Genomic DNA, 12,929 nt, shown 5'->3' with positions numbered 1-12,929 from the left:
GGAACAGGGCTAGGGACCTCTTTCTTCCCTTTCTGTCCCAAGCTTGAGCAAAAATCTTACATATGGAGTCAGAAATTATCGATGTTATCTTTTCTAAGGGCACCTGTGTGAAAGCAAATGGGAAAAAAATGAACACACAAAGAAATAGAGTTTAACAGTAGTCAAGTCCCAAAGTGGTTCAGGCAGCCCTCTGGTCATAGGTTCCACATCTAGGGGTTCAACCAACTGTGGGTTGAAACAGCCTGGAAGGACAAAATTGCATCTGTTCTGAACATGTATAAACTTTTTTTTATTCCCTAAACAATAAAGCGTAGCAGCTAATTATAAAGCAATTACATTGCTTTATAGGTAATATGTATACAGGAGGATGTACGTGGGATATACAAACGCTATCATATTTTTCATAAGGGATTTGAGCATCCGTGGTTTCGTCGTCTGCAGGAGTCAGGGTCTTGGAGTTACTCCCAGATACGAGAGATGACTGTACAGATTTCTGCTCCTTAATCGCTTCCCAGGTCCACACTGGTTCCAGATCCTGCTTTTGTTCCCTTCTATGGAAGCTCCCTTTAGAGGTGCACAGCTTGCTGAGAGGTCACACAGATAGTGAGTGGTGGAAGGATTCACACCCTGGCTCCCGTAATCTGGCTCCTAGCAACGACTGCCCTGTACTGGGTGTTCACATCTTGAAGGTTGTTTGTTTCCATGATCAGAAGGTACTTCAAGACATCACGCGAAACCCATTGGTACTTTGTGAAAGTATCTAACACAATTTTCATGTCTGGTTTTCAGACCGGCCGATTAGCATGGGCAGAGGCAGACCCATTAGTGGCCTCCCAAAAAGTCTCAGCAGCCAGAGAATACAGGATACAATAGCCCAGAGCCATTTGTTATTCATTATGTGGTTAGTGCTGAGGACCTACGGCGTGGCAGGTACATTCTCAGTGCTGAAGCAACACCTGTAAACAAGAGCTTTTGTTCTAATGGGAAGACCCATAAAAGACAGATACATACTGTGTGACAAGCAGTGACCGTGGCTCCCGAGAAAGCTAAAGCAAGCTAACAGGACAGAACGAGGTGGGAGCTGTTCTTTCCTACAGGGCATAAGATATGGTCTCTTTGAGGAGGTGGCATTTAAACAGAGACCCACATTAAGAACAGATCACCCATGTTGGGGTTTTTGTTATAGATGTTAAAGATTTAAGGACAGCCATTAAAAATAATAGAAAATACCACCTGTAGCTTCCAACCCAGCAATAGAAAGAAAATTCAAGCCCACAGAAAGCAGAAAAAAACAGAGGAGGGTAAGAAGCCAAAAATAAATTTTAAAAGTTGTGTGTTAGAAAAAAAGCCAAAGTAATATAGTAGAAATGAATCCACATATATCATGAATTACAATCAATGTAAATGGGCTAAACTTCATTGATAAAGACAAAGGCTATCACATTGTTTCAAAGTAACAAAATCTAACTCTGCTCCTTAGCACATCTGTCATTGTCACAGTAACAGTGTCACAGAGAGCCGTGTACTTGAGGAGACTCCTCACTCTGCACAGTTGTGAAAAATCAATGTTGCAGTGAGATTGTTACAGTGTGATTGATGGTCATTTTGCTTTGTTCTTGGACTTAGCTATTATCGGGCCGCCTCGGATGCAAGTGGAAGCCCTCGCTGATTCTTTACATTTGCGTTTCTCGGCGCCCCCGATTGAGAATGAACCTGAAACATGGACCATGAGGAATATTTATAACTCATGGGCTTATCATGTGCAATATTGGAAAAATGGCACTGACAAAAAGGTAAGTGTGGCTTATCACAAGCATTTCAGATGTGGACTCCCATGTTCTCTGCCCAGTTTCGCTCTGAGACCTTGGTGATGGAGGGAGGCAGCCCGACGCCATCCAGGCCAGGTCCGGGAAGATGCCAGGAGGCTGCTAGGCCGAGGGATGGCCAATATCTCTGCTCAAACTTCCCAAGGGAAATGCACGGAGGAGACTTTCAGGGTGATGACTGCACAGCGCGAGCCCGTGTTTCCTTCTCTGGAGGGAAGTTGCAGAGGGCAGAGCTGAGTCAACACTCGGTTGGGGGAACTGGACTCACGTGGTCAGCTAAATGACTGCTGTCTCGTGGCCTCAACGCTGTGGACCCATGCATGCAGCAGGTTAGTTAGGTGCATGGGCGCAGCCCACCGCTGGATCTGGGGCCAGCAGTGTCATTACCATTGTAACCTTAGTCTTCCCTGTGGTTTCTCCAATCCCCTGTTAAAGGAGATAATTCCTTTAAAACAATGGGCTTGCGATCGAAAGACCTGAGTGGAGTATTGTCCCGCCACCATGGGGCTCTGGTCCCATCCCTGCCCTGCAAAACAGACACATTAAGAAAATGAGGGTGGGCCAGCACCACGGCTCACTAGGCTAATCCTCCACCTGTGGCGCCGGCACCTTGGGTTCTAGTCCCGGTCGGGGCACCAGATTCTGTCCCGGTTGCTCTTCTTCCAATCCAGCTCTCTGCTGTGGCCCGGGAGTGCAGTGGAGGATGGCCCAGGTCCTTGGACCCTGCACCCACATGGGAGACCAGGAGGAAGCACCTGGCTCCTGGCTTCAGATCGGCGCAATTCACCAGCTGTAGCAGCCACCTGGGGGTGGTGAACCAACAGAAAAAGGAAGACGTTTCTCTCTGTCTCTCTCTCTCATTGTCTAACTCTGCCTGTCAAAAAAAAAAAAAAAAAAAAAAAAAAAAAAAAAAAGGATGGGAACTTACTTCAAAGCAATGACAAAATGGAAAACTTGTCCCATTGCCTGGAACGGTGTGTGTGGTTAACCCGTGAGGTGCCTGTCCCCTGAAGTAGCCGTCTTAGGGCTGTTGGCACTCATCCTTGATCAAGTTCTACTCTTAGACTTAATGCTTCTAAACTGAATGCATTCATGGTCCTAAACTGACATATGTTATGGAAGCTGTGTGACATACATGCTACCTGCATGTTAAATGCTTCTAAACTGAATGCATTCATGGTCCTAAACTGACATGCATATATGTTATGGAAGCTGTGTGACATACATGCTACCTGCATGTTAAATGTTGATTTTTATGAATTCTCAAGGGTTTGGGAGAAAGGAATCACCTATGTTTATTTTAGGAATGATGTAATTAAATTTATATATACACACGCTGTATACTCCAAGAAAATCTCAAGCTAACCTTTTTTTCCTCAAAAAACGCTGCATTAAACGAAGCAGTGCCTTCCTCCATTCCTGCTGCTTTGACAGAATGCACCGTGTTGGAGGGACTTTATAAACAGTAGCACTTCACTCCTCACAGGACCCCAGGAAGTAAATGCCTGGAAAGCAGCGCCGACGCTTCGGCTTCAGGATCGCTCATCAAATGCAGGTGTTTCAGCTACGCCCTGGGCTGCCGGTCAAGGCCAGGTCACTCCAGTTAAGGGCCTGTTCCACAGCCACCAGGACCGAGCACCTCCTGCACCTGTGGGAACCCAACCCCGTAGTCAGTGTAGTCTCTTATCTGGAGCTCCCCCACCGCACAGCTCGCTGGTCCTCTCGCTCCACCCGCTGCGTGGAAGCCTTTGTGTGACCACAGGCTGGTGGGGGACAGGCCCTGGGCCCTTCCTCCCACAGGCCTCCACTGTCAGGTGGTTCCCTCTGGAATGCAAACATTCCTCAACTCGTACAGGAAATGATCCTTAAAGTGATTGCATGAAGGCTTAATAATAGCATCGTCACCTTGACCTCTGCCTTCATCTCCACACGGCCTTCCCCGCTGGGTGTGACTGGGCGTGCATCTCTCCCTTTTATAGGGACACCAGTCATACTGGATTAGGGACCCACCCTAACAGTAAAGACCCCACCCCCAAATAAGCTCCCATTCACAAGTACTGCAGGTCCCAGCTCCTACACAGGGGTTCTTATCGGACACTGCTCCAGCAATTTTTTTTTTTTTTTTTTTTGGACAGGCAGAGTGGATAGTGAGAAAGAGAGACAGAGAGAAAGGTCTTCCTTTTTGCCGTTGGTTCACCCTCCAATGGCTGCTGCGGCCGCCGCATTTCGCTGATCTGAAGCCAGGAGCCAGGTGCTTCTCCTGGTCTCCCATGCGGGTGCAGGGCCCAAGCACTTGGGCCATCCTCCACTGCCTTCCCGGGCCATAGCAGAGAGCTGGCCTGGAAGAGGGGCAACCGGGATAGAATCCGGTGCCCCAACCGAGACTAGAACCCCGTGTGCCGGCACCGCAAGGCAGAGGATTAGCCTGTTAAGCCACGGCGCCGGCCATCCACCTATTAAGATGGATGGATTTAGCTTTTTTTATAAAAAGGGAGGAGGGTGGTTTGTGTGTCTTTAAGATGGAAAATTCAGGAAACAAGATGGTTTTTGTCAGCATCATCGTTGGTCCTTGTGCATCCCTTAGACAGGGGTCAGGTGCCCTGGAATGAGCCGGGAGGCGCACCCACCCCCTACTCTTTCTTATTTTAAGTCGGAAGCAGAGATTATAACTGGTGGGGGTGGGAAACAGAGGGAAAGGACAGCACCCCTTCACTGAGGGTGTTCTTGTTCCCGCCTCCCTTACCAGTTTCAGGTCACCTCTCAGTATGACTTTGAGGTCCTCAGGAACCTGGAGCCCTGGACCACTTACTGCGTTCAAGTGCAAGGCTTTCTCCTGGATCGCAACAGAACTGGAGAATGGAGTGAGCCCATCTGTGAGCAGACCAGCTCTGACGGTGAGTCGGCCGGCGCACAGCCTGTGTTCTGCCTCCTGCGAGCACTGCCCGCAGCTTTGTGGATGCCCAGCCGCTGAGCATCAGGGCTGGGAGGCCTGTGGCCATGGGAGCATGCAGGTCCACCTCCACCCGGCTGGGAGGCCTGTGGCCATGGGAGCACGCGGGTCCACCTCCACTCAGTCCGCAAGTCTGCTCCTGGGGCTGGCGTCGTGGCACGGCAGCGTAAGCCACCACGTGCAATGCTGGCTTCCCATACTGGAGTGCTGGCTGCTCTGATTCTGATCCGGCTTCCAGCTAATGTGCCTGGGAAGGCAGTGGAGAATGGCTCAAGTACTTAGCCCCTCCTTTCCATGTGGGAGACCTGGATGAAGTTCCTGGCTCTTGGCCTCAGCCTGGCCCTGCCCTGGCTATTGCAGCCAACTGGGGAGTCAATCAGTGGGTAGAAGCTTCTAGAAGATTCTCTCTCTCTGTTTCTCTCTGCCTTTCAAATAAGTAAATATTCAAAAAAAAAAAAAAAAATCTGCACCCCACACATGGCCTCCCAGCCCTGGTTGTCCTACTTCATGCTGGGAAGGAGGCCACCATCACCTGAGAAGTTCGTCCACCCTTAGACCAAAGGGGTGGATGGGACGTCTGGTGAGCTGGGGCCTGCCGCCAGGTGCCTACCTTCTCTGGGCTGCCCTGCCCTGCCCTCCCCTGCCGCCACATCTGTCCCTGGCAGACTGCACCTCTCCAGCCCTGAGGACAGGAGATGGGAAGGAAGAGTCTAGAAGCCTCACTCAGCGCGTCTTGATTCAGTGCTCCTCATCAGAGGCAGACCCCTCTAGTGGCACCCACAGTATCCAGCATGGGGCCTCCCCCCCATGTTGCTTTGTTTTTCTTTTTTTAAAGATTTATTTATTTAGTTGAAAAGCAGAGTAACAGACGGACAGAGAGAGAGAGAGAGAGAGAGAGAGAGAGAGAGAGATTTTCCATCCGCTGCTTTACTTCCCAAGGAGGTTCTTCCAGGTCTTCATGTGAGTGCAGGGGCCCAAGCACTTGGGCCATCTCTGCTGCTTTCCCAGGCCATAGCAGAGAGCTGGATGGGAAGTAGAACAGCCGGGACTTGAACCGGTGCCCATATGGGATGCTGGCTTTGCAGGCAGGGGCTTTATCCATGATGCCACAGCGCCAGCACACACTGGTGTTTGTTTTTTAAGATTTATTTATTTATTTGAAAGAGTTCACTCCCCAATTGGCTGCAATGACCGGAGCTGCGCAGATCCGAAGCCAGGAGCCAGGAGCCAGGAGCATCCTCCAGGTCTCCCACATGGGTGCAGGGGCCCAAGGACTTGGGCCATCTTCCACTGTTTTCCCAGGCCACAGCAAAGAGCTGGATCAAAAGTGGAGCAGCCAGGACTCGAACTGGCACCTAAATGGGATGTCGGCACTACAGGCAGCAGCTTTACCCACTACGCCATAGCACCAGCCTCACACACTGGTGTTTCTTAGAAGAAACAGAGGGAAGAAGGGGAGGGGAGAAAGAAAGATGGCGCTGATGGGCCGGGCACTCTGTGCAGGTGCAGCACGGTTGTATGGTCAGTGAGACACTGGTGGCCCTCGTGTTGTGGACAGCAATGGGCCTCTTAGGGGAAGGCAGCTGGTTCAGCAAGCTCAGACCGTGGAAGCAGGAACATGGTCAGGCCTGCTATGACCTAAAATGAGACAAAACATATGGTTTGATCAGAAAGGAAAATATTGCAGCTAGTCTGTGACTGTAAATCATCAACCACCAACTGACAAAATGCAAGTATTTCGCAAAAAAAAAAAAAAAAAAGGAAAAATCATAATCCACTGAAAACCTGCTTTTGTCAAATGCCATTTATAGAATTTTTTAAACATACTCATCTCATCTAAATTGCACAACATGTTTTCTGAGAACTTTAGAAGGCCCTTCTCCCTTTCCACAGACCAGAAGTGAAGGTTCAGAGAGGTTAAGTAACTTCCCAGACACTCAGCTAGCCAAGGACAGAGACAAAGCAGAGCACAGAGCAGTCCACACCCAGGCTGTGTTTCCTGAAACCGACCACCTACAGATCCATGCCAGAGGTAAACTGAGTCACCGTGCATATGACAGAGACAGGTTGTCTGCCTGGCAGTGGGGTCGGTGGATCTGAACCACGCTGGAGAGGCCCACAGGATGCTGTTCCTTGTTAGACTTTTCCCGATCTTCCCATTCATCTGGGCTTCCCATTCTTTCTCTTTCTCTTTGGGATGAGTGATAAAGTCATTCCTCAATCTTGTCACCAGGTGTGCCCTTGTCTAAGAGGCTGGGGTGTCACTGCTCCAAACATGAGAAGACCCAGGTCCCAGAGAACCTCTGGGTGACTCTGACTCATGCCAAATCAGAGAACTACTGAAATAGGAATGGCAGGTGGACGTGTGGGTAGGAACTTCTAGCCAGACCTCACACTGTCAGCCGGGGCATAGCCTGGGGACCACACCAGCCAGCTTCCTCACCACGTGTCCCTGCATACAGCAAGGAGGTACATGTTTGGGTTGAACATGCCCAATGCCTGGGCAAGAAGGAACTAGCCTCTGGTTCTAATACAAGAAAGAGGAATTCATGGGGAACTGGGATAAGTGTCCTTAACCCAGCAAGGATATGTTCTGGCAAGATTTGGGGTCAATGCCATGGAGAACAGAACCACAAGGGAGAAGGGGAAGTGGGCAGTAGATGCACCAGGTTCCTCTCCCCTTCTCCCTACCCAGAGCCACACCCACCCATCAGATGTTTAAGGAGCATCCTCTGTGAAGCTCGAACTGTGACCAGTGTGAGATGCCAGCAGGTGACTGCACCTGATGTGGCTCCAGGACCAGGCATTCAGGGTTCTTTGATCAGCCTTGTATAAGTGGCACCTGCCATTTTCCCCACAAAGAATCCTTTTAATTTGACCTGCTCTTGGGAGCATTGCTCTCAGCATTGTGGTACAGTGGGTTAAGTTGCCATTTGCAATGCAAGCATCCCATATGGCGCTGGTTCGAGTCCTGGTTGCTCTGCTTCGGATCCAGCTCCCTGCTAATGTGCCTAGGGAAAGAGTGGAAGATGGCCCAAATATTTGGACCCCTGCCACCATGTGGGAGACCTGGATGGAGCTCCTGGCTCCAGCCTGTCCTAGCCCCAGCCATTGCAGCCATTTGGGGAGTGAATCAGTACATGGAAGATCTCTTTTCTCTCTCTCTCTCTCCCTCTCTCTCTCTCTCTCCCTTTCAAATAAATAAATCTTGAATACAAAGATGACTTGGGGTTAATGATCATTCTCTTGCCTTCTCAGCACTCAGTGTGCTGGGCTGTGTCACGATGGTGCTTCGTACTGGCAGAGGTTGGGTGGGGGGAGGTCAGGTGGCCAGGGGAGCTGGGGCAGGGGTCTGGTGCTGGGAGCACGGATGACCAAGGTGACATCCCAGATGCCACCAGAGGCAAACAAAGCAGCATATTAGTTAAAGCAATAAAAACAGGTTTCATTCAGTTGCGGCTATGGTAGGGGAAAGATCTGAGCTCCATTTACACAAAGGGGCATGAGCATTTGAAAGGGCGTAAAGAAATTATAGAAAGAGGTTGCAGGGCTGGTCAGTCCCCTTGCCATCAGGCCCTCCGTGTTTGCCGACTGGGGTTATCAAAGCCAGGCTTCCACGGTCCCACAGAGACCGGGAAGGGAGGCCCCGAGTTCCCTGATGGTTCTTTTTTTTTTTTTTTTTTTTTTGACAGGCAGAGTGGACAGTGAGAGAGAGAGAAACAGAGAGAAAGGTCTTCCTTTTTGCCGTTGGTTCACCCTCCAATGGCCGCTATGGCCGGCGCATCTCGCTGATCCGAAGCCAGGAGCCAGGTGCTTCTCCTGGTCTCCCATGCGGGTACAGGGCCCAAGGACTTGGGCCATCCTCCACTGCCTTCCCGGGCCATAGCAGAGAGCTGGCCTGGAAGAGGGGCAACTGGGATAGAATCGGCACCCCGACCGGGACTAGAACCCGGTGTGCCGGCGCTGCAAGGCAGAGGATTAGCCTGTTAAGCCACGGCGCTGGCCCCCTGATGGTTCTAAGGAACGGCTCTCTCGGGTGTTGGAGGAAGACACTCCTGCATTGCCAGAGACACATGGGAGGCTGGAGTTTTCAACAAGTTCATGGCCAATGGGATTAAGAGAGAATCCAGATTTCCCATGAGTATTGAAGGGCGGTCTGTCTGGAGGAGCAGAGGAGGATTCACAGGTTAAGCATTTGTTTTAGGAAACGCTCTCAGGAAGAAAGGTTCTGAGAAAAGGGAACATTCTTGGAGAAGCCTTGAGTTTTTCCAGACAGAAATTCAAGGGAGGCTGGGGCCTGCAGCTGCTAGAAGCCAGGCCAGAGCCTTGACCACACTGACGTCCGCCAGTGCGAGGGCTTGCGTGGGGTCGTTTACCCCGAGAGCTCTCGCAGTTCTCACCAGCAAGTGCTCCGGTGCCCGGGTTTCACTCGGGTTCAGGGGCCCAAGGAGTCCGTTTGCTGTCTCAAGGCACAAGAGCGTTATTCAGAACAAGGGGCTCATTGCTACCCTGAAAGCAGGCGAAGTGGATAGACTCTTGCTTGTTATTTTTAAAAATTAATTAATTTATTTAAAAGGCAGGGTTATAGAGTTGGAAGGGTGGGGAGAGAGAGAGAGAGCTTCCATCTACTGGTGCACTCCCCAGATGGCCACGGAGCCTGGAACTCCTTCCAGGTCTCCCACGTGGGTGCAGGGGCCCAAGCACTTGGGCTATCATCTGCTGCTTTCCCAGGCACATCAGCAGGGAGCTGGATCACAAGTGGAGCAGCTGGGACTCAAACCCGTGCTCACATGGGATGCTGGCATCGCAGGCAGCAGCTTAACCTGCTGCACGACAACACCGGCTCCTTGTTCTTACTCTTCTCATGGACATCATCGGTAGTGCCAGGAATCAAACACGAAGCAAATAGGCAGGGGGCAACCCTCAGTGCAAACCCTGGGCCCTCGTCCCAGCTGCTGCATTTCTGAGAACCGTTGCAAGATGAACAAATGGCCTGCGCCCAGGGGCCGCCATGGGATGGTGACAGAGTGGCCTTGAGATCACAGGGCCCCTTTCCCATATGTGGCAAGGTGATAACACCCCCCATTGTCCCCACCAGACACCACCCCCTCCTGGATGGTGGCCGTCATCCTCATCGCCTCGGTCTTTGTGGTCTTCCTGGCCCTGCTGGCCTGCTTCGCCTTGCTGTGGTGCATCTACAAGAAGACCAAGTACGCCTTCTCCCCCGGGAACGCTCTTCCACAGCACCTGAAGGAGGTAGGTAGGGAGCAGCGAGAAGTGGCTCGGAAAACCTCCAGGGGACAGTGTTTTGTTTCATTAAGTTTTTCATTTGAAGTCAAGGCCGCCTAACTGCAGACACGCTTTCTAGGAGGGGGAGCACACGTCTCGTGCCCTGGCCCGTGCCCATTTCGGGGACGGCTGAGATCGGGGAACATCTCAGGAAGGCTTGCTCCCCAGCCGCGGCCCCTGCTCTGGCTCTCACTGCTCAAAGCTCCAAATATTCAGGGTGCACAGGTGGCAATGACGTTCCTGGCCAGAAGGGAGGGAACAGAGGTCAAGGTGAAGAAGGTCAGGAGGAGAAAGCTTGCAGCTCAGAGCTAGCCAGGAGGGGGCCAAGATGGGGGTATAGCAACAGGACAATCCGAGTCACATGGACCAAAATAGAGAATTAAAAAGGAGAGAAGATACACGCTGGAGATAGAGCCACGGGAAATTCACGACGGGAAGCCCAGGGGAGCAATAGAGACTGGGCAGATCCACGCCAAGAGAGCAAATAAGAAAGGGAAGCATCAGAGGCTCTGACCAGGGAGGTCGGCAGCCCCCAGTGACCCAGGTGAAACGGGAAGTTGTGGGTCCACAGAGCTGCGAATAGCATTGGGAGGGAGAGCTTGGCGAACTGCTTTTGAAGTTCCATGTGGGAAGAAGAGAAGGTATAGAGGGACAAATTGAGAGGTCAGGCATCCTCTTGCCACCTCTCTCCTTCCCCCAGCCTGGACCTGCACCCAGCTGGGAGAAGCCATCTTGTTTGTTTATATTTTCTAATGTAACCAGGGGACTGCCGACTTTGCCCTCCCCCTCGCTCCGCACACATGCCCATCAGTAATAGGAGCCACCTCACCACACCCCCTACACAGGAATGAGGACCACAACATTACATAGAAACCTATTCCCCACCACACAAGCTGTACAAAAAGGAGAAGTCCTGAATATCGAAAACGCGAGCCCACTCCATCCACCATTGAGAAGAGAGCTAGGCTCCAATAGGTGGGGTTCTGTGCACCAGAGCTCACACCTGCCTCTACCATGATTGAGAAGTGAGCCAGGTTCCAGCAGACAGGGCTCTGTGCTTCCACTTGCAATGCACAGACACATAGCAGCTCATAACAGGGGATACCTCACCACAAGAAAATCTCCATAGATTAGAGGTGCAGTTCATTAAGCAGGGCAATATAACCCTGAACACACCAGAGATGAACACCGGGCATCCTGCAACTGTGAGGAAAAGGGCGGGTCACACAGAAGTGAACAACCTCCTCTAACCAAAAAGCCAGAGGAAAGCTACAAAGGCCCATGGGGCCTTACCTTGGATATCTGCTCCACCCTGGAATGCTGAACAGAGCACCCAGGCCACATCCAGCACACACCTCTTGGAACTCACTGAAAGTATAGACGTCCCACTAAATCACAAAGACACAAATTAAGGAGAAAAGCAACCAGACAAAAAAGAAAAAATACACAAGCCCCCCCAAAAGAGGAAAAATTCTAAGAATAAGGAAGACACTATGGGCCCCCCAAAGGAACACTGCAACACTTCCATAATAGAAGGGGAAGATGAAGAGATTGAGGACATGCCAGAAATGAATTCAGAAAATTACTCATCAGATTACTTAGAAGCAATTAGAAGCAAATTCACAATCTAAATGAGAAGTTTTCCCAAGAAACTTAAATATTAAAGAGAAGTCAGAATGAAATACTAGAAATGAAGAATTCAAATAAAAAATTCAGTGGAAAGCCTTAACAACAAAAAATGAGACAGAAAAAAGAATATCAGAACTAGAAGATAAATTTCTGGAAATATTACAGTCAGACAAAAAAAAAAGGAAGATATTAGATAACAAAAAAACACTGTTGGAGATGTACAAGATACTATCAAACAACCCAACATACAGATCCTAGGAGTTCCAGGAGTTGTAGAAAGAGAGAAAGGATTAGAAGATCTTCTTAATGAAATATAACAGAAAACTTCCCCAACCTGGAGAAAGAAAGAGACATCCAAATACAGGAAGTACACAGAATTCTCAATAGGCATGACCAGAAGAGATCTTCACCATGACACATTGTGGTAAAACTCTCCATAGTAAAACATAATGAAGAGATCTTAAAATGTACACAAGAGAAATGCCAAATCACATTTAGAGGAACCCCAGTTAAACTCACTGAAGACTTCTCATCAGAAACCCTACAAGCAAGGAGAGAATGGCAAGATATATTCCAAGTCCTAAGAGAAAAAAAAAAAAAAAACAAAACTGTCAACCCAGAATACCCACTTACGAATAAAGGAGGAAAAAAGATCTTCCACAACAAACAGAAACTGAAAGCTCAGATCTACAAAAGATACTCAAGGGTGTGCCACACACAGAAACACAGAAACATGGTCATCACTAAAAAAGAAGATGAACACAGAAAATGACCCAGTAAAAGTATAAAGGGAACCTAAAGTAAAAAGTTAGGACTATTAGCAGAAATATGGCAGAGCAAATTCGGTACTTACCAATAGTCACCCTGAATATAAATGATCTCAACTCTCAAGTTAAAGGACACAGACTGGCTGATTGGATTGAAAAAGAAAACCCATCTATTTGCTGCCTGCAAGAAACATATCTCACCAACAAAGATGCACACAGACTGAAAGTGAAAGGATGGAAAAAGACATTCCATGCTAATAGAAACCAAAAAGGAGCTGGTGTTGCCATCCTAATATCAGATGAAATAGACTTTAACACAAAAACTATTAAAAGAGAGAAAGAAGGACACTATCTAATGATTAAAGGATCAATTCCACAGGAAAATATGACTATTATAATAATATATATAATATATACATATATAATATATGACTATTATAATAATTTCAGGGCACCTGGCTAGCTAAA

At 49.3% G+C, this 12,929-nt stretch overlaps 1 protein-coding gene across 2 annotated transcripts in view; it reads left to right on the top strand.

The window, feature by feature from the left end:
* LOC133770187 (interleukin-10 receptor subunit beta-like) overlaps positions 1-12,929 on the top strand; it is a 68,140-nt gene that overhangs the window by 42,603 nt on the left and 12,608 nt on the right. For both annotated transcript variants that reach the window (XM_062205985.1, XM_062205974.1), the window contains 3 exons: positions 1,627-1,793; positions 4,573-4,720; positions 9,875-10,032. In XM_062205985.1, the coding sequence (XP_062061969.1) occupies positions 1,627-1,793; positions 4,573-4,720; positions 9,875-10,032 (473 nt within the window). The remainder of the gene's footprint in view (positions 1-1,626; positions 1,794-4,572; positions 4,721-9,874; positions 10,033-12,929) is intronic.

The sequence above is a fragment of the Lepus europaeus genome, chromosome 2 (assembly GCF_033115175.1).
Source record: "Lepus europaeus isolate LE1 chromosome 2, mLepTim1.pri, whole genome shotgun sequence".
NCBI lineage: Eukaryota > Metazoa > Chordata > Mammalia > Lagomorpha > Leporidae > Lepus > Lepus europaeus.
Note: the sequence above shows the minus strand (reverse complement) of the source record. Positions and strands in the feature narration are given on the sequence as shown.